This window comes from Hemitrygon akajei, chromosome 5 (genome assembly GCF_048418815.1).
Source record: "Hemitrygon akajei chromosome 5, sHemAka1.3, whole genome shotgun sequence".
Taxonomy (NCBI): domain Eukaryota; kingdom Metazoa; phylum Chordata; class Chondrichthyes; order Myliobatiformes; family Dasyatidae; genus Hemitrygon; species Hemitrygon akajei.
This window is the reverse complement of record NC_133128.1, coordinates 187,593,856-187,619,081: the sequence shown is the minus strand read 5'-3', so window position 1 is coordinate 187,619,081 and position 25,226 is coordinate 187,593,856. Positions and strand designations below refer to the sequence as shown.

At 45.2% G+C, this 25,226-nt stretch overlaps 1 protein-coding gene across 4 annotated transcripts; it reads right to left on the bottom strand.

The window, feature by feature from the left end:
* LOC140728569 (dehydrogenase/reductase SDR family member 9-like) lies at window positions 1–24,957 on the bottom strand. 4 transcript variants are annotated; one of them, XM_073047501.1, is made up of 6 exons: window positions 21,765–22,014; window positions 20,974–21,050; window positions 19,853–20,173; window positions 11,081–11,339; window positions 7,363–7,526; window positions 1–508 (listed from the first exon to the last, which is right to left on the bottom strand). In XM_073047501.1, exons 3-6 carry the CDS (start codon window positions 20,163–20,165, stop codon window positions 285–287), a joined length of 960 nt encoding a protein of 319 aa, XP_072903602.1. In that variant the 5' UTR covers window positions 20,166–20,173; window positions 20,974–21,050; window positions 21,765–22,014; the 3' UTR covers window positions 1–284. The 4 variants fall into 4 exon arrangements, with proteins under 4 accessions (XP_072903602.1, XP_072903601.1, XP_072903603.1 ...); XM_073047500.1 differs by having other exon boundaries at window positions 20,870–21,050; window positions 21,765–22,012; XM_073047502.1 differs by lacking the exons at window positions 20,974–21,050; window positions 21,765–22,014 and adding an exon at window positions 24,812–24,957.
* Window positions 24,958–25,226: the final 269 nt, after the last annotated feature.

Here is a 25,226-nt window from a genome sequence, read left to right as displayed (position 1 = left end):
TCAACTTATGACCTTTTATTTTTGACCAGAACATTGAAACTTCAGCAGTGATAAAAGCCTTTTAATTGATAACACCTCAAAATCTACACCTCAAATTTGCTCCAAATTGTGGTTCGATTCTCCAAAATCTTTGATAGTTTTGAAAGTGAATATACTGACTGACACCAGAGAAAGGAATAACATTGCTTATTTTCTATGATACAGCAAGAAAGGGATCACATCATATTTTACAGTAGCGTCACCAGTACTATTTCCTCTTTATCATACTCAATCCCAAAATGATGCTAAAAGAGAGCTTTTGCTGGCTTGGTTTTATATAAACTGACCAGAAAATCAGATATAGCAGTTGGCATATAGGAGAGAGGAATCCAAAAACACTTTGCATCTAATCCAGCAGAGTACCGAGTACGAGGATGAAGAGAAATCAGAGCGTGATTCAGACACCACACCACTTTCATCAAATCTGGGTTTAATTGCCCCAACATATTGGTCAGCGGTTTTGCAGAGACTGTAAAACAATATGAAAAGTACATTTAAAGAAAATTGTTTTTTATCTATGATGTTGATAAGCACCATATATAACACGCTGCAGAACATTAGAGGCACAGATCGTTTTCGCAAAGGAAGGGTGAAGTTAGTTTTCAAGTAGATTTTATTTTCCTAAGAGTCCGCTAACTTTTGTGATGAGTTGTTGACTTGTGCAGTAAAGGCACACTCTCTGTGTTATGTTTTGTAATTGACTCAAAGGAAGATCTGGGAGTCCGAAATGCGGGTTTAACTTTGAGTTTACTTTCAGCGAGGCACACGTGCATCACGTGGTAGCGTGATGACGTTTGTAATTAACATATTTTAACATTTTACCCATCATGAATAAACAAAACTGATTAATCAATTAATATCTACATAAGATTACTCAAATATTATTGAAACACACAACAATCTGTTTGCTCTCAGAAGACAAAATAGGTGGAGTTCCTGCCTCTTGTTGCAAGTAATGGCTCTTGCTACCTGAAATTAAACAGGAAGTCCCCGGCAGACATCAATTTTTATATCTCCCACCCCTCCCATAAATAAAACCCCATGTTATTACTCCTCGTGTCTCTTGCAACCCAGATGACTGAGGAAGGATTTAATGGATTCTTTTTCTTCAATTGATGCTGGGTATATCGGCTTCCTCTCCCTTCCGGGAGACTGCATGGAGCTGCTGCTGGTGGGCTGGTGATTTGAGAAACTGGGATGCAACCATGCAATGTAGAGTTAATGGACCACCTGAACTCTTTCTTCCCATTCATTTGCATTTTTATGACATATAGAATTACTGAAACTATGTGTATTAATGCTCTAAGTTGTGGTTCCATTCTCTGAAATCTTTGACAGTTTTCAAAGTCAAGGTTCCTGACTGAAACTACTGTGGTGAACTACGTATACCTGTCTGGACACGCCCCCTGCTGACTGCTCCTGTGGCCCCTCCCACTGACCGTGGCTCCTCCCACAGACCCCGGTATAAAGGCGATTGAGGCCTGAGCCTGGCCCTCAGTCTCCAGGATGTAGTATGGTGGTCAACTACTGCTTGTTCTTTCTTCCAGTCAATAAAAGCCGATATCTCGCCTCACGTCTCAGAGAGTTATTGATGGTGCATCAATTTCATTGACTGGAAGTTTTAAATCATGGAACGTATTTTACATCCGGAAAAATTGGATTTGGACCCCCAAGTTCCTGAAGCAGCTCTTGCCTTTGAACTCTGGCTTACATGCTTCCAATCATACTTGGAGGAGGTTAGTGCAACTGAACCCGCTGTTATGCACAGAATTCTCCTCTCGAGGGTCACCCCGAAAGTTTACTCACTTATCAGGGACCTGCCAACCTACCAAGGGGCACTGGATGCCCTCAAAAGACAGTACCTGCGGCCGGTGAACACTGTCTATGCAAGACATCGCTTAGCTACGCGACGACAGCGGCCTGGAGAGTTGAGCGCCGAGTTTCTCCGAGCCCTACAGACACTCGTGCGAACTTGCAACTGCAAAACTTTCACGGCGGAACAGCATGCGGAGCTCCTCATACGAGACGCCTTTGTTACAGGGATCAGGTCAGTGTACGTGCGCCAGCGGCTGCTGGAAAATGCCGATCTTACCTTACGCTCGGCGATCGAGATGGCCAACACGCTGGAGGCTGCTCTGCACAATGCTGACGCTGTCCAGCCGCGCGATCCCCCGCCGGTTCCGTGGACACCTCAGACCCCGCCGCCGTCGGTTCCCGCGAGCGAATTCGCCAATGCCGCTGCCAGTCGCGATTCCACGAACTCCCCGAACCCGACCACAGCTGCTGCCAGTCGCAAGCCCATGCAGTGTTACTTCTGCGGACTTGAAAAGCACCCCCGAAAACGCTGCCCGGCCCGAGAAGTGACCTGTTCCAGCTGCGGGAAGAAGGGCCATTTCGCCAAGGTCTGTAAGTCTAAACCACGAGCGGGGTCGGGCAGCGCTGCGTGTGAGGCATGGGGGCCGCCATCTTGCATGCCTGGATGAGGGCGGCCATCTTTGTCGGCGCCAACATGCCCCGCCCCCTACCCACCGGTGCTTACCGGGCACCAAGACGACAGTTCAACTCTGGCCTCCGTAACCCCCGACCAAAGCGCTCCACACCAGCTTGCAAAGTCAATGATGGACATCCTGGTGGAGGGGCACAGGACTAGCTGCCTGTTTGACACGGGCAGCACTGAGAGTTTTATTGACCCGGACACGGTGCAACACTGCGGACTCGTGACACAGCCGGTATGCCAGAGGGTCACCATGGCTTCTGGGTCGCATTCCACAGACATCCGGGTGGGTTGTGTAGCGACATTGGTGGCGCAGGGCACAGAATATCGGAACTTTTCGCTACTGGTAATGTCTCAACTGTGCGCGCCTGTGCTATTGGGGCTGGACTTCCAGAGCCACCTCGAAAGTGTGACTATGGCATATGACGGGCCCCTCCCACCACTCACAGTCAGGAATCCTCAGTTTGGTGGAACTTCGCCATATACCCCGCTACTGACCACACACACACACATCCCACCAAGCACCATGCCGACAGCTGTGCTACTGACACCACTTGCAGCCTCTCCACCCTCAAGATCCCTCCCCCACCGCTGTTCGCCAACCTGACCCCCGACTGTAAACCTGTGGCAACTAAAAGCAGGAGGTACAGCGCGGGGGACAGGGACTTCATTCAGTCAGAGGTGCAGCGGCTGCTCAGGGAGGGGATCATTGAGCCAAGCACAAGCCCTTGGAGGGCCCAGGTGGTTGTTGTTCGGAATGGGCAGAAAAATAGGATGGTCGTGGACTATAGCCAGACCATCAATAGGTTCACGCAGCTTGACGCGTACCCCCTACCCCGCATCGCGGATATGGTCAACCAGATAGCTCAGTACAAGGTGTACTCGACAATAGATCTGAAATTCGCTTATCACCAGCTCCCCATCCGCCCAGAGGACCGCCCCTACACCACCTTAGAGGCGGGCAGCAGGCTCTATCACTTCCTGCGTGTCCCATTCGGTGTCACAAATGGTGTCTCAGTCTTCCAGAGGGAAATGGACCGGATGGTGGACCAGTGCCAACTGAAGGCCACATTTCCCTATCTGAATGACATCACCATCTGTAGTCACGACTGGCCGGATCACAATGCCAACCTCCAACGATTTTTCCAAGTGGCCAAAGCCCTGAACCTTACTTATAATAGGGACAAGTGTGAGTTCGGAACCACCCGACTCGCTATCCTTGGGTATGTCGTGGAGAAAGGGGTCATTGGCCCTGATCCCGACCGTAACAGGTGAAAGTTCTAACAGGTTCTAACCCCTGTTAGAACTCCCTCTTCCCACCACCCTCAGAGCCCTCAGACGGTGCCTGGGCTTCTTTTCCTATTACGCCCAATGGGTCCCCCATTACGCAGACAAGGCCCGCCCCCTGGTCAAGTCTACCACTTTTCCCCTCTCTGCCGAGGCATGTGCAGCCTTCAGCCGCATTAAAGGGGACATTGCCAAAGCAACGATGCATGCGGTGGATGAGACCATTCCCTTCCGAGTAGAGAGTGACGCCTCCGATTTCGCGCTGGCTGCTACCCTCAATCAGGCAGGCAGGCCAGTAGCATTCTTTTCTCGTACCCTTCAAGGCTCTGAAATTCGGCACTCCGCGGTGGAGAAAAAAGCCCAGGCCATAGTGGAAGCTATTAGGCACTGAAGGCACTATCTCGCCGGCAAAAGGTTCACCTTTCTGACCGACCAGCGCTCAGTTGCGTTCATGTTCAGCAACCAACAGCGGGGCAAAATCAAAAATGATAAAAATTTTGCGGTGGAGAATCGAGCTCTCCACCTACAACTATGATATCCTGTACCGGCCTGGAAGGCTCAATGAGCCCCCTGATGTCCTATCCCGGGGAGGGTGTGCCAGCACACAGCTCGACCAGCTATATGCCCTCCATGCACATCTTTGCCACCCGGGGGTCACCCGATTTTACCATTTTGTGAAAGCCCGGAACCTGCCGTACTCCCTTGAGGACATCAGGATGATGACCAGGGACTGCCAAGTCTGCGCTGAGTGCAAACCGCACTTCTACCGTCCTGAAAAGGCGCAACTTATCAAGGCCACCCGCCCCTTTGAGCGACTGAGTGTTGACTTTAAGGGCCCCCTTCCCTCCACCGACCGCAATGTCTACTTTCTCAACATTATCGACGAGTACTCGCAGTTCCCCTTTGCCATCCCCTGCCCCGATACCACTGCCATATCCGTCATAAAAGCCCTGCGCCAGCTCTTCACTCTGTTCGGATATCCCTGCTATATCCACAGTGATAGAGGGCCCTCCTTTATGAGTGACGAGCTGCGCCAGTACCTGCTGGCTAGGGGCATTGCTACTAGTAGGACCACGAGCTATAATCCCCGGGGAAATGGCCAGGTGGAGAGGGAGAATGCCACGGTGTGGAAGGCCACACTTTTAGCCCTTAAGTCAAAAGGGTTGCCAGTCTCTCGATGACTGGAGGTCCTCCCTGAGGCACTCCACTCTATCAGCTCCCTGTTATGTACGTCCACCAATGCCACCCCTCACGAGCGCCTATTCTCTTTTCCCAGGAAGTCTGCCACTGGGACCACCCTCCCAGCTTGGCTGACGTCCCCAGAGCCAGTGCTGCTCCGGAAACATGTGAGGAGCAATAAATACTCCCCGCTGGTCGAGAGGGTTCACCTTCTACATGCTAACCCTCAGTATGCCTATGTGGTCTTACCTGATGGGCGGGAGGATACGGTCTCTGTCCACGACCTGGCGCCCGCAGGAGCAGCAGACCACTACCCCGAACACTCCACAGTAACTATGAACCCTGTACCGGAGGTGATACCGCACACACCGAGCCCTACACAGACTCCTCACGACACTCCTATACCGGGCGTCTCATACGCGCATATACCAGGCGCTTCGCACACGCATGAGGGATCACTGACGCCTAGATTGCTGACACCTCCAGTTAGGCTGGAACCAGCACAACCACCGTCTCCGGTGCAATCACCACCGGTACCTGTGCAATCACAGCCAGTGCTACGTAGATCGCAGCGACAGATTTGACCACCTGATAGACTTAACCTGTAAATATACTTGTAAGAAACTTCGCCCCGTGAGGACTCTCTTTTAAAACAAAGGAGGGGTGAATGTAGTGAACTACATATACCTGTCTGGACACGCCCCCCCCGCTGACTGCTCCTGTGGCCCCTCCCACTGACCGTGGCTCCTCCCACAGACCCCGGTATAAAGGCGATTGAGGCCTGAGCCCGGCCCTCAGTCTCCAGACACATCTACTGTTGTCTAACGTCTACAGACATAGCAGTAAATAAGGTTGAAAGAGTACAGAGAAAATTTACAAGAATGTTGCCGGATTTGAAAGACCTGAGTTATAAGAAAGTATTAAATGAGTTAGGACTTTATTCCCTGGATCATGAAAGATTGAGAGGAGATTTGGTGTACAAAATTAGGAGGGGTATAGGTCAGGTAAAGGCAAGCAGGCTTTGCAACCAGAGGTCATGGGGTAAGAGTGAGAGATGAAAAGTTTAAAGGGAACCTGAGGGGAAACTTCTTCACTCAGAGGGTTGAACAACCTCCTGAGCAAAAGGAAAAGAGACCACAGGTTGCAGGCGACTGTGCAATTGTTGAGTTGTAAATGCTAATATGAAATGCTTGAAGTGGGATGTGAGGCCTTCTTCAAAATTAGCATCTTGTACCTTCAAGTTTGTATTGCAAAGACTGGTTTACAAGGTTAACACAGATGGTTGATAACAAAGGAGAGATACAGTGCTGCAGTTGTGCTGCTGAAAGATAGATGCTTTGTGTGGGAGGATGAGCTAGGAAAGATGGCGGCATCAGGTTTTGCAGACCCAGGCAACCTTCCAGTTTGTCCAAGGGACAGCTTTTTCTTCTTCTCTTGTGTCTTTCTTTTCTGTTCAAGATGTCTGGGGTTCTGTCAGAGCCTGTGATCTACTATGAACTATGGTTCATCACAAGCAGTGAGTCTTTGAACTGGCTGCGCAGCTCGGTGCTTTCCTGTCTCCAGGAGCAGGCTGCAAGACTTGCACCTTTGTGTCTGGCCCCACAGATGACCCAGTTCCTCCCTGATATCACCACTGAAACGTCATTGGAAACTGAAATATTGGGACAGCAGACAGTGTGTGCTGCTGTCAGAAGAAGGACTCTGTACTCAATTCATCCTCTAACCTCCCCCCCAAACTGATGGTGAGTGAAAGCTGGCAGGGTACTTGGAGAAGTGACTTGGCAGATTGCAACAGTGGGCCAGAAATCAATCTCTCCCTCTCTCTCTCCCTCTCCCTCTCCCTCTCCCTCTCCCTCTCCCTCTCCCTCTCCCTCTCCCTCTCCCTCTCCCTCTCCCTCTCCCTCTCCCTCTCTCTCCCTCTCTCTCTCTCCCTCTCCCTCCCCCCCCCTCTCTCTCTCTCTCTCTCTCTCTCTCTCTCTCTCTCCAGCTGCTGCTTCTGCATGGAAGGACTTAGGGAGAGGCTGGGCTTTATGTTTCTGATGTTTCTATCATTCATTCTTTGGGTTTTATTGTTTTGTGAATGTCTGTGAAGAATAAGAATTTCAGGCTGTATACATTCTCTATATCAAATTGAACCAATTCATTTGAACCATTTATATATTGTATGAACATAAAAAAACTAATGAAAATGGATTTTGCATTTTCTAAACTATTCTGCTATTACAGGTGAAGCATAGCAGTTGCTGAATAACATTTATTGAGACAAGCTTCCTTTAGGTAATGTATCCATTTCGATCACAAGTTCATAATTGGATATCTTTAATTAAAAACATCTAAATGTATATAAAATAAAAACAACTAACCTTTATCCATGTAATCAACCCCATAGTCTTCTAGTACCTCTGGTGGTAATCTACTCCAGAGCCCGTACATTTGCTTCAGTGGGCGGTCTGTATCAGTCAAGGGTGTTTTGAAAGCGCCTGGCTCAATACAAGCTACTTTCACTCCAAAACACTTCATATCTCTCCTGCAAAATTACAAAATAAATCTGTCATGTTGTTACAAACTTTTGTCTATTGGCTTTTGTTTACTTTGTCCTTTTTTATTTTACGTAAAACACTGTTCATGCTGCTTCAAATGATAGACTATGAGGAGAAGCAGTCAATCTTTTGTGAAGGAATAATAATAACATATTTATAGAATGCTTTCCAACAGACGATGTAATTACAGGTGATATACAAACAATAAAGTTTAAAAATGAAAACAAAATACAAAACAATGTTTGTAAAAAGCAAGGTGGAATAAATAGGTAACACACACAAGATAGCAGAGGAACACAGCGGGCCAGCCAGCATCTATGGAAACGTGTACAGTCACTATTTCTGGACAAGATTTCTGCCTCAAATATTCCCAGTGATCTGGCCTCCATGGCCACATGAGGCAATGAATTCCACAGATTATCCACTCTCTGGCTAACGAAATTCCTCCTCATCTCTATTCTAAATGGATGTCCCTCTATTCTGAGTCTGTGTCCTCTAGTCTTAGACTCCTCCACCACAGGAAACGCCTCCACATACTCTCTGTCAAGGCCCTTCAACAATCAATGTTTCAATGAGATCACCCCTCAATCTTCTGAATTTCAGTGAATAGACACCTGGAGCCAGCAAACACTCCTTGTATGACAAGCCTTTCAATTCCAGATTCATTTTTGTCAACCTTCTTTGAACCCACCCCAATAACAGCAAATTCTTTCCTAGATAAGGGGCCCAAAACCGCTCACAGTAATCCAAGTGAGGCCTCACCAGTGGGTTATAAACCCTCAGAAGTACATCCTTGCTTTATATTCAAGTCCCCTTGAAATGAATGTTAACATTACATTTTCCTTCCTCACCACAGACTCAAACAAAACAATTCATCTTTATGGAATCCTGCATGAGCACTCCCAAGTCCCTTTGCACCTCAAATTTTTGAATTTTTTCTCCATTTAGAAAATATTCTTCCCTTTTCTTTCTTCTACCAAAGTGCATGACTATTCACTTCCCAACACTGTATTCCATGTGCCAATTCTTTACCCATTCTCCAAATCTGTCTAAGTCCTTCTGTAGCCTCTCATCTTCCTCAAAACTACCTGCCCCTCCACGTAAATGCACACCGTCTGAAAACCTGGCCACAAGGCCAGCAATTCTGTCATACAAATCATTGATATGTAACATAAAAAAGAAGCAGTCCCAACACATACTCCCGTTGTACACCACTAGTCACTGGCAGACAACTGGAAAAAGCTTGCATTATTCCCATTATTTCCCTCTTGCCAATCAACCACTGCTTTATCCATGCTAGTATCTTTCCTGTCATACAATGGGCTTCTGAAGTAGCCGCATGTTTGGCAACTTGTTAAAAGCTTTCAGAAAATCCAAGTATTCAACATCTGCCAATTCTCCTTTATCTATCCTGCTTGTTGTTTCTTTAGAATCAACTCTAACATCTTCCCAACCACTGAGGTCAGACTGACTGGCCTACAATTTCTATTCTTCTGCCTCCTCCCTTCTGGAAGAGTGGAGTGACATTTGCAATTTTCCATTCTTCCAAAACCACGCCAGAAACAGCAGGTTCCTGAAAGATCATTAGTAATGCCTCCAGAATATCTTCAGCTACCTCTTTCAGAATGCTGGGATGTACACCATATGGTCCAGGTAACTTAGCTACCTTCAAACCTTTCAGTTTCCCAAGAGCTTCTCCTTGCACTCACTTCAATCTCCTGACATCCTCGAAACTCTGGCATACTGCTAGTGTCTTCTACAGTGAAGACTGATGCAAAATTCTCATTCAGTTCATCCGCCATTTCCTTCTCCCCCATCACTACCTCTCTCGCCTCATTTTCCAGCGGTCCAGTATCTACTTTCACCTCTCATTTACGATTTATATATCTGAGGAAACTTTTGGTATCCTCTTTAATATTATTGGCTAGCTTTACTTCAGATTTCATCTTTTCCTTCTTAATGACTGTCATTGTTGCCATCTGTTTGTTTTTAAAAGCTCCCCAAATCCTCGAACTTTCCACTAGTTGTTACTCTATAATATGCCCTCTCTTTAGTGTTGATATGGACTTTGACTTCTCTTGTCAACCACAGTGCCGTCATCTATATTTAGAGTACCTCTTCTTCTTTGGGATGTTTATATCTGTTGCCTTCTGAATTGCAATTCCAGCCATTGCTACTCTGCCATCATCTCTGGCAGAGTTCTTTTACAATCAGATTTGGCCAGCTCCTCTCTCATGCCTCTGTCATGTCATAATTACTGGCCCTTAAGGGTTCTGTTACCTTGAATTCTCTAATTAATTAATTGTGCAATTCCCAATCCAGAAGAGCTGGTCACTACAAACTCCTCTACAAAGCCATCTCACAGACATTCCTGAAATACCCCTCTGAGACCTGATTTTCCCAATTTACCGGCATATTGAAATCCCCCTTGACTATTGTAACATTGCCTTGTTGGCATGTATTTTTTAGCTCTCATAGTAACTTGTAGACCACATCTTTATTACTGCTTGGGGGTCTGCATGTAGCTCACATTAGGGTCTTTTCACTATTGAATGCCTTAGCTCTACGCACAATGATTCAACACCATCTGGTCCTATGTCACCTTTCTAATGATTTGATTTCATTATTTTACCAACAGAGCCAAACACCTCCCATTCTGCCTACCTGTGTGTCCTTTCAATACAATGTCTATGTTTGGACATGAAGCTCTCCGCTACAATGTTCTTTCAGCCACAATTCAGTCATGCCCCCAATGCCATGCATGCCAGTCTACAAGTTCTTCCACCTTGTTCTGTCTACTGTGCATATTCAATCCTGTATCCAGCCATTTCGATTTTGTCCACCCGTCAGCACTGCAACTCATTCTGTTGACTGCAATTTTGCCCTATCGTCAGCCTCTCTTTGCTCGCAGTCACACTACATACTGCCTCTGTTTGTTAACCAACTACCTAATCCTTAGCACTATCACTCCAGTTCCATTCCCTTGCCAAATTTGTTTAAGCCCAACACAACAGTTCAAACAAACCAGCCCGCAAGGATATTGGACTGCTCAGTTTCAGGTGCAAACCATCCCTTTTGTACAGGTCATACCTTCCCCAGAAGTGACCTCAATGATCCATAAATCTGAAATCCTGCCCTCTACACCAGATCCTCTGGCACGCACTCATCTGCTAAATCATCCTAATGGATGTCACTCCTATTAATACCTAAACGTACTTTTATTTGACCTGTTACACTGTCATTTTATGAAGTTTCCTGTGAATCCAGGGAGTCTAAAGGGAGCAGGACATTTACAAGCACCCTGGTCCCCTACTCCAGCTGCAAAGATGACTATTTCCTGGCCCCTGGAGCTCTGGTCTCCAAGCCCTGGTACCAGCTCTTGGCTCAGGGCTCACTCTCAGTACCTGGCTGATATTCTGGAGCAGGAGCAAGTCAGATTGAGAACCACCAGGATTCCCAAAAAACAAAATGCCAGATTAAATTAATTTTACTGCATATACAAAGAGAAATATCAAGGAGAGCATCTTAATTTCAAACTCACCTGAGAATATCGTTGAAGGCTTCTACACCAAATTTAGAGATGCAATATGGTGCACACATAGGGCTGATCCTTCCAAATGTACTTGCAATATTTACTATTCTGCCTTGTGCCCTCTTTATCAGCGGAAGTACACTCAGTGTGACTTCAATAAGTCCAATCAGGTTGACATTCAGCGCGGGTTTGAAATCACTTATCGTAAGCCAGTCAATAGGTGCAACGGTGTGAATGATGCCAGCACAGTTAACCAGCCCCCAGAGTCCTAGAATTGTTGAAATGAACAAAAAAAGACTTAAATGTCAGATTACCCTTTATTATAATTGATTGGCTCCTAATACTGTCTTGTGATTTCACACTCATATCGAAGCAAAAACATCAGCTGTATAACTTAATACATATATTTACATGCAGCCCACATAAAAAACGCTAATGCTGTTGCCTTAGTGTTAAAGGTTCATTATACTCCTTGCCTTATATTGCACATTTAGATGGAGAAATAATTGTAACACTTATTTACAAGTGTCACTGTGACCAGTCCCACACACACACACTGACCCTCACTGGGTCCAGTCCCACACACACACACTGACCCTCACTGTGACCAGTCCCACACACACACACTGACCCTCACTGTGACCAGTCCCACACACACACACTGACCCTCACTGGGTCCAGTCCCACACACACCAACAGGCTGGTATATGTCTAGGGGAAAAGGAGATCCAGCTACACACCAACTCCACCTCCTGTACATGCAGGTGCTGTGAGAATCAAGTTTATGCCTCGCGCCCACACAGTATCAAATTCACACCAGATACCTTATGAAATACACTTTAAAGAGTTTACTAAAACTAAAAGAGTACTAGGCAATACAATATATATGAAAGGAAAGAAAAAAAACAAAAGGCGCCAACTTATCAAAGTTCAGTCAGTTTAGTGCACATCGTTGGATCTCAACCATCGAACCATTTGACCCCTCGTCGCTTGCCTCCGACCTCCACGTCTTCACACCTGGGACCACCCCCGGTGGTCAACCAAGTAGTGCAGCCCACGTCCACCTTCCTCGGCGTCTTCCTCCCGACTCCCCTCAAAAGACCCCCCCAAGTTCCCAGCCTCACAAGACAAAATAACATTCCCCATTGGTTAACAAATGAATACAATCCCCATATCAGCAAGTCTAAAGCTAAACAACTGCGAGAGAAACACTTATCAGACAAAGAAGCATTCCTACTCTTAACAAACCAAAGAAGCCATTTTGAGTAACATACACAGGACATTGTACATAATGTAAAGCTTTTTACTCACAGATATGAAGGATGTAAGAAATAAAGTCAATTCAATTCAATTCAATTCAATTCAAAGGTCTAAGAAATAAATTTAATCACAGTAGTGGATTCCAGTTAATTGAGCCATTGGTTAATCAGACAGTCCCCAATTTGACACAACTCTTAAAGAATAAAAACAGATAATCAAGAAAACAACCAGGATGCTCTTTGTTTATTTGGAACATCATGGTGTTTAATTAGGACAGGAGACTGTTGCTAAGCTGTTCCTGATTAGAGTCAGTTAACTGATGGTTTGTCTTTTTTTGTATACCTTTTTAACTATTTCCATGAAACTTTGACCAATCGTGGTAGCCACTTACCTGAGCCAAAATGTACTGATCCTGATATGTCCTAACTAACCAGAAATCAGATCAGAACAGTCACTCCAAAGACAACACGGGATTCAATCAACCGACACATAATGCCAGCAATACTCTTAAGAGTATGGAAACCATGTCTAAAAACGGATTTATTTATTGAGATACAGCGTGAACAGTCCTTTGCGGCCCTTAAACCCACGCCACTCAGAAATCCCCTGATTTAACCCTCGTCTAACTGGACAATTTACAATGACCAATTAACCTACCAACCAGTACTGCTTTGGACTGTGAGAGGAAACAGGGTCACCCATTTTCCAAAGCGGCCTGGTAAAGGGAAGTGCCTGGTGTGAGAAGTGCTAGTCTTTGGCTCGAGAGTCCTCGGCGAGGAGGCTGAGGGAGGAGACTAAGTCAAGCACAATTGGAGAGGGTGAAGACATGACCGCTAAGTTGATTCAGTGTGCTACGTGCATGATGTGGGAGGTCAGGGACACTGAAGGTGCCCTCGGCTGCTACAGCTGTGGAAAATGTGTCCAGATTCAGCTTCTGAAGGAGCACGTTGCAGCACCGAAGAAAGAACTGGATGACCTCAGGTTCATCCATGAAAACGAGAGTTTTCTGGACAGGAGGTTGTTACACCGAGGATACCGGAAGAGAGAAAGGGTGTGATGATGAGGATGGATAGGATGCTTGAAATACAAGAGACCCCAGGGGATGTACCTCTCGTAAACAGGTTCACCCTCTTGGAAGCTGTCAGTACAGAAGATACTGCCAGTCTGAGAGGCGGACCGGTCTGCGGGCAGAAAATTGGTGCAGAAGCAGAGCCGAGGAGTCAGACATCAGGAAGAGCCGTGGTAGTAGGGGACTCCATAGTGAGAGGCACGGAAAGAGGTTTCTGCGGCAACAGGCGAGATTTAAGGATGGTATGTTGCCTCCCTGGTGCTAGGATCCAGGACATCACGGACCGATTGCAGGGAATCCTCAAGGGTGAAGGTGAACAGCCGGAAGTGGTAGTGCATGTCGGCACAAATTACATCGGGAAGAAGAGGAAGGACATTCTGCAGCAGGACTTCAGAGAACTCGGAAGAAGGCTGAAAAGCAGGACTTCCAGGGTGGTTATCTCCGGTTTGCTTCCAGTTCCTCGTGCTGGAGAGGGCAGGAACAGAGATAACGGATCTGAATGTGCGGCTGAGGAACTGGTGCAGGAAGCAAGGATTTACATTCTTGGACCACTGGGATCTGTTCTGGGGTAGGGATGAATTTTACAAAAGGGACGGGTTGCACCTTAATAGGCGGAGGACCAGCATTCTGGCAGACAGGTTTGCCACTGCAACACGGATGTGTTTAAACTAAGTAGTGGGGGGAGGGGATGAACTGGAAATATAAGGATGGAGTTAAAGGGAAAGTGAAAATAAGAAAAGTTAAAAAGGACAACAGAATCAATGGAGTAGAAAGTTCAAGAAGAGATCATACGGTATGGCCAAGTGAAATAGAAATTGATATGAAAGGAGAGGGGAGTAACAAATTAGAAGTATTATATATGAATGCACGAAGTGTAAGGAATAAAGTAGATGAGCTTGAGGCTCAGTTAGAAATTGGCAAGTACGATGTTGTGGGAATAACAGAGACATGGCTTCAAGTGGACAGGACCTGGGAAATGAATATTCACGGTTATACATCTTATCGAAAGGACAGACTGACTGGCAGAGGGGGTGGGGTGGGTCTGTTGGTGAGGAATGATATTCAGTCCCTTGCGAGGGGGGACATAGAATCAGGGGATGTAGAGTCAGTATGGATAGAACTGAGAAATTCTAAGGGTAGAAAGACCCTAATGGGAGTTATCTACAGGCCCCCAAACAGCAGTCTGGATGTAGGGTGTAAGTTGAATGAAGAGTTAAAATTGGCATGTCGCAAAGGTAATGATACAGTTGTCATGGGGGATTTCAACATGCAGGTAGACTGGGAGAATCAGAATGGTACTGGACCCCAAGAAAGGGAGTTTGTGGAGTGCCTCCGAGATGGATTCTTAGAACAGCTTGTACTGGAGCCTACCAGGGAGAAGGCAATTCTAGATTTAGTGTTGTGCAATGAACCGGATTTGATCAGGGACCTGGAGGTAAAGGAACCATTAGGAGGTAGTGACCATAATATGATATGTTTTAACCTACAATTTGAGAAGGAGAAGGGAAAATCGGATGTGTCAGTATTACAGTTGAACAAAGGGATTATGGAGCTATGAGGGAGGAGCTGGCCAAAGTTCAATGGAACAATACCCTAGCAGGGAAGACAGTGGAACAACAATGGCAGGTATTTCTGGGAATAATGCAGAAGGTGCAGGATCGGTTCATTTCAAAGAGGAAGAAAGATCCTAAGGGCAGTAAAGGGTGGCCATGGCTGACAAGGGAAGTAAAGGGCAGTATAAAAATAAAAGAGAAGTATAACATAGCAAAGATGAGTGGGAAACCAGAGGACTGGGAAGTTTTTAAAGAGCAACAGAAGATAACAAAAAAGGCAATACGCCAAGAAAAAATGAGGTACGAAAGTAAACTAGCCAAGAATATAAAGGAGGATAGTAAAAGCTTCTTTAGGTATGTGAATAGCAAAAAAATAGTTAAGACCAAAATTGGACCATTGAAGACAGAAACGGGTGAATTTATTATGGGGAACAAGGAAATGGCAGATGAGTTGAACAAGTACTTTGGATCTGTCTTCACTAGGGAAGACACAAACAATCTCCCAGATGTAATAGTGGTCAAAGGAACTAGGGTAAAGGATGAACTGAAGGAAATTTATATTAGGCAAGAAACGCTGTTGGATAGACTGTTGAGTCTGAAGGCTGATAAGTCCCCGGGACCTGATGGTCTGCATCCCAGGGTACTTAAAGAGGTGGCTCTAGAAATCGTGGATGCATTGGTAATCATTTTCCAATGTTCTGTAGATTCAGGACAGCTCCTGCTGACTGGAGGGTGGCTAATGTAGTCCCACTTTTCAAGAAAGGAGGGACAGAGAAAACAGCGAATTATAGACCGGTTAGCCTGACATCAGTGGTGGGAAAGATGCTGGAGTCAATTATAAAAGATGAAATTACGACACATTTGGACAGCAGTAGAAGGATCAGTCCGAGTCAGCATGGATTTATGAAGGGAAAATCATTCTTGACTAATCTTCTGGAGTTTTTTGAGGATGTAACTTTGAAAATGGACAAGGGAGAGCCAGTGGATGTAACGTACCTGGACTTCCAGAAAGCTTTTGATAAAGTCCCACATAGGAGATTAGTGGGCAAAATTAGGGCACATGGTATTGGGGGCAGAGTACTGACATGTTTTGAAAATTGGCTGACTGACAGGAAACAAAGAGTAGCGATTAACGGGTCCCTTTCAGAATGGCAGGCTGTGACCAGTGGGGTACCGCAAGGTTCGGTGCTGGGACCGCAACTGTTTACAATATACATTAATGATTTAGATGAAGGGATTAAAAGTAACATTAGCAAATTTGCTGATGACACAAAGCTGGGTGGCAGTGTGAAATGTCAGGAAGATGTTATGAGAATGCAGGGTGACTTGGACAGGTTGGGTGAGTGGGCAAATGTATGGCAGATGCAGTTTAATGTGGATAAATGTGAGGTTATCCACTTTGGTGGCAAGAACAGGAAGGCAGATTACTATCTAAATGGAGTCAAGTTAGGAAAAGGGGAAGCACAACGAGATCTAGGTGTTCTTGTACATCAGTCAATGAAAGCAAGCATGCAGGAACAGCAGGCAGTGAAGAAAGCTAATGGCATGCTGGCCTTTATAACAAGAGGAATTGAGTATAGGAGTAAAGAGGTCCTTCTGCAGCTGTACAGGGCCCTGGTGAGACCCCACCTGGAGTATTGTGTGCAGTTTTGGTCTCCAAATTTGAGGAAGGACATTCTTGCTATTGAGGGAGTGCAGCGTAGGTTCACAAGGTTAATTCCCGGAATGGCGGGACTGTCATATGTTGAAAGATTGGAGCAACTGGGCTTGTATACACTGGAATTTAGAAGGATGAGAGGGGATCTTATTGAAACATATAAGATTATTAAGGGTTTGGACACGCTGGAGGCTGGAAGCATGTTCCCGCTGATGGGTGAGTCCAGAACTAGAGGCCACAGTTTAAGAATAAGGGGTAGGCCATTTAGAACTGAGATGCAGAAAAACTTTTTCACCCAGAGAGTGGTGGATATGTGGAATGCTCTGACCCAGAAGGCAGTGGAGGCCAAGTCTCTGGATGCATTCAAGAGAGAGTTAGATAGAGCTCTTATAGGTAGTGGGATCAAGAGATATGGGGAGAGGGCAGGAACGGGGGTACTGATTGTGTATGATCAGCCATGATCACAGTGAATGGCGGTGCTGGCTAGAGGGGCTGAATGGTCTACTCCTGCACATATTGTCTATTGTTTGTCACCCAGATGTAACCCACACGTTCGCAGGGCGTACACGGAAACTCTTACAGGCAGCAGCGGGAACTGAACGTGGATCACTTGTACTGTAAAGTGCTGTGTTGAACACTACACCACTGTGAATGTTCTGCCACAGGAGGGAGAGTAGAGGGGGATAACATGATATTCCTTTAGACTCAATAGGATGACTGGCCTAATTTTGCTCCTGTGCTTTATTGTCTTATGAAAACATCTGTTCAAACTGTAACAGAGTTAATGCTTCAGATCAATGAGAAAATAAATTGGCTTTCATTTGCAGAGAGGTTAGGAAAGAAATGGATTTGGCTGTAGTAATATCTCAGAGAAGCCGAGATCAGGATTGCCACAGGGATACGCTGTTAGAATATAGAATAGTGCAGTACAGGAACAGGCCCCAGCACATGTGCACAAACCATTATACCAATCTAGCTAATCCCATCTGCCTGGACATGGTCTATATCCCACAATTCCCTGCTTGCACATATATCTGTCTAAATGCACCTGAGGCCTTGTGCTGCCTCTATCACTTGCTTGCCAGTGCAGGCCAGCCCCAGAGCAGTCCATGCAAAAAGAAATTTGTAGTTCCTGAATCATTGAGTGTATGCCTTCAAGCTTCTGTACTTCCTCCTGAAGGTAGAAATGAGAACGAGGCATGACCTGGGTGGTGGGAGTCCTTAATGATGGATGCCAACTTTTTGAGGCATCGCTCTCGGAAGATGTCCTGGCTACTACAGAGTCTAGTGACCTGATGGTGCCGATTAAGTTCACAACGCTTTGCAGCTTGTTTCAATCTTGTGCAGTACCCCCCCCCCCCCCCACCCCAATACCAGACAGTGATGGAACCAGCTGGAATACTTTCCACGGAACACTTGTAGAACATTTGCTATTGTTTTGGGTGATGAACTATTCTCCTGGACCTTCAAATGAAATATAGTTGTTGCACTTAATACTCCCAATTTGGCCTAACTACTGTTTTACATGCTTCAACATGAACTCCCAATTTGTATACTCAATGCCCTTCTGCTTTCTTTACCACCTCATCCACCCATGTTGCCACTTTTAGGGAGTTATGCACCTGCACCCCAAAATCCGACTGAAAGCCTGTGTTCCTAATGGTCCTACCATTTACTGTCCTCTTGCGTTTGACCTTCCAAAATGCAACACTTTCAATTTGTCCAATGGCGAGGGAGTCTAGGGCCAGAGGGCACAGCCTCAGAACAGAGTGCTATACATTTAGTATGAGGGTGTGGAGGAATTCCTTTAGCCAGAGAGTGGTGAATCTGTGGAGTTCGTTGTCACGGGCAGCTGTGAAGGCCAAGTGATTGGGTATATTTAAGGCAAAGGTTGATGCATTCTTTATTAGTCAGGGCATGAAAGGTTATGGGGAGAAGGCAGGAGATTGGGGCTGAGCAGGAAATGGATCAGCTATGATGGAATAACAGAGCAGATTCAATGGGCTACATAGCCTAATTCTGCTCCTATGTCTTATGGAATTCTTATTGAATTTTACACGCAAGATTAATTCCTTGAACATGTCTGTCCTAAGCCTTTTAAGGTACCTTTTCTTTCTTCCTTGCTGTTATGGGACATGAGTTTCACTTGAAAGGCTAGTATTTGCCTTCCAAATTGATAACCCCTTCATAAGGATATGGAGAACTATCTGCTTAAACTGTGGTGTATCTGATGAAGATATGCATGTTGGTTGGAAGTTGCAGGGTGTAGACTCATCAATGATGTAGAAGTGGCAATGTTTCCAAGGCAGGAATGTGTGTGATTTTGAGTCAATGGTGTTCCTATAAGCATGCTGTCTGTGTTTGGGAGGTACTAATGGACAAGCGTAGACGAGCACCAGAAAGACAGTCTGTAATGATCAATAGGCAAGTTATTTGGAATCAAATGACCTTGTCTCATGTCTCAGGGTGGAGTGTGTCTGCACCCAGACTACCTCTACCCCTGGCACTACTTCTCTACCACCTGACTGACACCCCTCCCTCGGCGCCCCTCTATCACCATTCCTATTTGCTCTCGCCAGGTTTACATACTTGCTCCCTGCTCCACGTTCAGAAATACAGTACTGTGCAAAAGTCTTAGATACCCTAGCTCTATGAGTATGTGTACATTATATTTATATATAAAAGCTCCTTCAAACAGAGAATTTACTAATATGGAATATTACCGTCTGTCTTTTCAGTTCTGAAGGAAATGTGATAGCTACCCTTTATCTCTTTTACCAATCAACTTCCCAGCTCTTTACTTCACTCCCTCCCACTCTCTGAGTTTCAATTATCATCGGCCACCTTGCACATCTCCCCACCCCCCCACCGATCTTCTTACTCTGAATTCTCCCATTCCTTTCCAGTCCTGAAGAAGGGTCTAGGGGCAAAACACCAACTGTTTATTCATTTCCATAGGTGCTGCTTGGCCTGCTGAATTCCTCCAGCATTTTGTTTTGTAGAACACCTTATCACATTTTTATCTTTTCTCTGTTTGGTATTGCATTGTGCTGCTGCCAGAAAAATTGAGAAATTTATCAACATAAGCCAGTTGGCTTAAAACTGATTTGATTACTGAAGATTTTCAAAATGCTTTTACTGCATTACATGTTTTTAAACTGATAAATAGTTCACAGTGAGCAATGCGATCTAAGAATTGACAATTTTTGTTTGGCAAAGATGAAGGTTTAAATTTAAATTACCTTTTCCCTTTACCTCCGATTTTACAAATTCTGCTGCCTTCCCAATGCTCTCAGAGTTGGTAACATCAAGTTGAAATGTTTTGAGTCTCGATGATGTCCTGCTCTTCAGTTCTTCAGCACCCTTCTCGGTAAAACAGGCAGCCAGAACACGGAATCCCTGCTGGTCCAGATGCTGGGCCAGCAGATTTCCAAAGCCAGAGTCACAGCCTGTGATGTACACGTGCTTGTCAAATACATTTGTTATCTGTTTCCCGTCTCTGTACCGCCAGTACAGGAAGCAAAGTACCAGTGAAAGAATCAGATAGCCAAGCATTTCTGAAACTAGAGAAAAACACAGAGCGCTTCAGCATCATTGTACTTGAGAAACTATTTCAATTGTGTGAAGTCATTGAAAAATAATTCGGAGGTTCAACAAATCCACTGGGGAACACAAGAGTTCAGAAAATTTGTTGTAGTTTATTGGGAAGGTTAGATCCTACTGTAAGGGAAATAGAGATGTGGTGATGAATTCTCAAACTAAGAAGTGTTTTGCCTGATCGGGAGTTGTTCACAACTGAAGCACAAGTGTCTAACCAATGGAATCAATATTGTGAAGTGTGATGTTTCATCATCTTTAACACACCGTAAGCTACGTAAGCTTAATTGGCTTATCCCTTCGACTCATCCAGTTGTTACAGATTCAGCAACAATAAATAAATGAGTGAGGCAGGGTTTTTATAACAAATAAAACATTTATTAAACTCTGAAAAACAAACCCCCAAAAGTAAACAAACCACTCACGTAACCGGAAGTCAGCTGCTGTGCGGCAGCTTAAACAGTTCTTAAAGCAATGAAGCTTAAACAATTCTTCAAAGTAGTATTGCAAAAGTTCAAAATGCTTACAGTCCACTTAAGGGAGAGACTTTTTAAGATGATTTAAATTCTCTTTCACGTCGTGTTGCTGCAATTCCCAGTCAAACTACTTTTCACACGAAGAATTTACGAAGATGTAAAATGAAACGGCTTAAAGGCACTGACCTTTCCTTTACAACACTGTACTCAATCCTTTCTGCTATTTCACAAGGGTTAACACGAGCACAGTCAACAAATTCCCTCCGAATGAGGATCAAACAAGGTCGAACCTGTTTCACCGTCGAAATCGACTTTCCTCGATCTTTTAACTCCCGTACTCCGATCTTCACTCTCCACTGATTCTCAACTAGAAGTATTATAAAGAAACTGCTGGCAATGACCTTTTAAACTTTAGGCATTAGATAAAACTCCATCTTTCAACTAAACTGCGTCATAACAGTAAGTGATACTTTGTTCCCTGTTCTGATTAGAATTGTTAGTTCTAAGTTCTGCTCTAGTTTCTAGAGAGTCACTGTGAATCCCATCTCTTTGTCAAGATCCTAAACATCCATCAGATCTCCACTCAGCCTCCGGCACTAAAGAGAAAACAACCCAAGTTTATCGAGCCTCTCGTTAGAGCACATGCCTTCTAAAGCAAGCAGCAACCTGGTCAATGTCTTCTGCATGCTCTCCAATGCCTCAACATCCTTCCTGTAGTGGGTGACCAGAACTGTATGCAATACTCCAGATGTGTAACCAGAGTTATATTAAATTACAACATAACCTCCTGGCATTTGAACTCAGTGTCTTGACTAATAAAAGCAAGCATACCATAAGCCTTCTTAACCACCATGTTGACCTGTGTAACCATTTTCAAGGAGCTATGAACTTGGATGCTAAGATCTCTCTGCTCACCCCAGATGAGCTTCCTGCAATTGTGTAGAGGCATAGAATGCATTTTTTTTTCCAGCTATTCACTAAGAGCAACTTATGAACGTCTGTAAAAGTAGAACCTGTTAGTGACTCAGGGGTCACACTGTTTTAGAAAAGGCATAAGAGAGTAGGAACAAATAATCCTTACCTATTTGTGCTCTCTCTCTCTCAGTACTTCCTGCAGCAAATCTTGTTGCCTAATTTTAAGTGGTCTGTGGTATTTGGAAAATGAAAGCTTTCTTCAATTTTGTCCTCCTCCAACTTTGTTTTCCACGTCTGAACTGCAGGACTGTGAACGTTCTTGGTCAACTGAAGAGGGTTATACTGTTGGGTTGCTACTGGACTTGATGGGTCAGCCAACAGATTGTTTGTTTCTGTCAAAATTTGTTTTTTTTTATAGGGTTTACGAAATCTTTCAGAAGCAGGCTCCTCCCAAAAGGATATTTCATGCACTTGACACTGTAAGCTCTTTAAACTGCAGCCACTACAGCAAGATATTTTATTACACCCTCTCAGAAATCCCATTATGACAGTAACCTCCCTGTTTGCTGGAGAAATTGTGGAAATCAAAATGCAAATCATTATCATATTTTTGGGACTGCCCTGTTATCAAAAACTATTAGAGGGGGATACACAATGCCCTACAAGACATCTTTAAATGTGAAATACCCTTAGAGAGTAAGACCATATATTTTGGGTATATACCTCAAGAATGGTTGAAAAGAGATAAATAATTAATGAATATACTGTTGGTGGCTGGTAAAAAGACTCTTACTAGGCAATGGTTATCACAGGAGAGCCCAGCTTTAAATACATGGATGGAAATTACAATGGACATTTACAAAATGGAGAAGATAACAGCATCTGTTAATCATAAGCTGGAACAATTTGATTCAAACTGGGAAAAATGGTTTAACTACATAATACCTCATAGGCCTGATTTTATTCTCACAAATCAATGAATATGTTGTAAAAAAAAAGATCGCTCCCTACTTGTACACAGTTCTTTCCTTTTTTACTTGTTTTTTTCTTTCCACCCTTTTCTATAAGTGTATACCTCAGATAAAGACTTTGTGGAGATTTGTAACATATATGGTTATATGATATATATATATATTTACAATGTCTGAAATGCATCTTATGGAAATGTTTGTTTGATGATGAACTTCAATAAAAAAATAAATAAAAAGAAAGCTTCCTCCTGCTCTTCACCCCACCACCACTTAGTGTCATTGTGAAGCAGCTTATACAGTGGGGCCAAAACCTTTGAGAGGTCCGGAAGAAACTTGCCATAATAATTCACCATGACCAAAAATGATCTGAGTTCAGTGACGCATTGGGGCTTGGGGCCTCCTTAATAGCTCTCACTCTTTCCTCCACTGGACAAAGTCCCTCAGTTGTAATCTTGTGTCCCAGGTAGGTCACACTCGGAGCCAGGAACACACAACCGCAGCCCTGCATCTGAGAGTCTCTTCAGCACCTGTTCTAATTTAGCCAGATGCTCCTCCTCCATGGCTCCCGTGATCAAAATATCATCAAGATACACTGCTACATGCAGAATCCCCTGCAGCAAAGAGTCCATTGTCCTTTGGAAAACGGCGGGGCTAGACGCCACTCCAAACTCCAGGCAATTGTATTTGAATAATCCCTTGTGCGTATTGATGCTGATGTACTCCTTTGAATCCTCATCGAGCAGCAGCTATTGGTAGGCATAGCTCTTGTCCAGCTTTGTGAATAGTTTCCCCTCCTACAGGGTCGCAAACAGGTCATCCACCCATGGCAACGGGTACTCCTCCAGCTTAGAGACCTGATTCACCGTAAGCTTGTAGTCCCCACATATCCTCACTGTTTTATCTGCCTTCAAAACTGGAACAATAGGAGCTGCCCAACTTGAAAACTGGACGGGCTCAATGATGCCCAGCCCCTTTAAACGGTCCAGCTCAACCTCGACTTTGCCCTTCATGGCAAAGGGCACTGACCTGGGTTTATAAAAATGTGGTGTGGCCTCAGGGTCGACATGGAGTTTCACGGTCACGCCCTTCAGTGTGCCCAGCTCGTCCCTGAAAACGTCACTATACCACTGCAGAATGTCCTCCGTCGTGTGTCCATACTTAATTTCATGCCAGTCGAGCCGGATTTTCCGAAGCCAATCACGGCCCAAAAGACTGGGCCCACTGCCCTTAGCTATCACCAGCCTGGCTTCAGCCTTCTGGCCCCCAGCCGAAATATTCATATATAACACCCCTAAATGAGGTATGGGCTGCCCCGTATAGGTCCTGAGTTGGAGCTTAGATGGTCTGATAGAAGGCAGGTTGGATCCCCATATCCTCCTGTAGGTGTCTTCATTAATGACCGATTCAGTAGCCCCTGAATCAATCTCCAACTTAATGTCCTTTCCCTTGACAGTGACTGTGGCATAATATGGTTCAGGTGGTCCCTCATCCGTTTCCACCCCAAACACGTTGTAGGCACACGCTGCCTCTCCATCTGCTTCTCCTAGGTGGTGTGAGGCTGCCTGAGTCTGTTGAGCTTTCCCCTGCCCAGGCTTAACCTTACCCTTTATGCTCCTGCACTTTTTAACTAAATGTCCCTTCTTGCTACAAGCATGGCAGACAGTATCTTTGAATTTGCAATCATTTGCATAGTGCGTTCCTCCACACCGAAAACATTCCACCCGCTTTGCCTGTTTACCAGTCTCCCTCCCGACTTGGATCACTGCTGCCGACTGCGACCCCCCATATCCTTTCTGTATACCCTTGGCATTATCAGCAGCCACCTCCATGCCTTGAGCAATCTCTAGGGCTGTCTTGAAAGTCAACGGTGGGGTTTCTCCCAACAAGCGGCGTTGTACGGCGGCATTATTAATGCCACATACTAATCTGTCACGGAGCATGTCAGCCAACACGGCTCCGAAATCGCAATGCTCCGACAGCTGCCGAAGCTCGGCCACAAAATTGCCCACAGACTGACCTGGCTTCCGGGCACGGCTGCGAAACTTGAACTATCACCAAAGGCTTCGGATTGCGGTGGTTCCCCACGAGCTTGACCAGTTCGTCGTATGGAATTTCTCCCAGTTTCCGCGGCGTAGCTAAGTTCCGTATCAGCTTGTACGTCTTTGCCCCACACCCACTCAGGAGAATAGAGCGCTGCTTAGCCTCCTCAGTAATTCCATTAGCACAGAAAAAGCGGCCCCACCTTTCCTCGTACTGCGGCCACTCCTCGATTTGCTCGTTGAACACACCGACCGTTCCGAACGTAGCCATCCGAACACAAGGCTCCTCGCCCGCTCACAGCTCCTGATCGAAAATAGGGCCAACCTGTTCACAAAACCAGATTACCTCATCGCCAAAAATATGTGGTAACTTCTACTTTACAAAAAGACCACTCGACAACTTGTTGGTCAAAACAGCATCTTTATCTGGGACAATACAGAAGCTTCCAGGTACCTCGTGTGGCATGGGTAGAGGAACTACATACAATGCATACTGGGAGTCAAAAGAGTAAAGACCCTGCCAACCCCGGATCCCGCCTCTTGCTACCAACAGCTTCCCAATTAGTATTAACTTACTTTTAATAATACTCACATTACAACAGTTATCTGTTCTTCTTT

Excerpts from the sequence above, each read along its gene's own strand:
- LOC140728569 (XM_073047502.1), bottom strand. The coding sequence starts at position 20,165 with ATGCTTGGCTATCTGATTCTTTCACTGGTACTTTGCTTCCTGTACTGG. Across the intron at positions 7,527-11,080 it reads GCCTTCAACGATATTCTCAG|GAGAGATATGAAGTGTTTTG; the intron begins GTGAGTTTGAAA and ends GTAATTTTGCAG. Across the intron at positions 509-7,362 it reads GGTTGATTACATGGATAAAG|TCTCTGCAAAACCGCTGACC; the intron begins GTTAGTTGTTTT and ends ATTGTTTTACAG.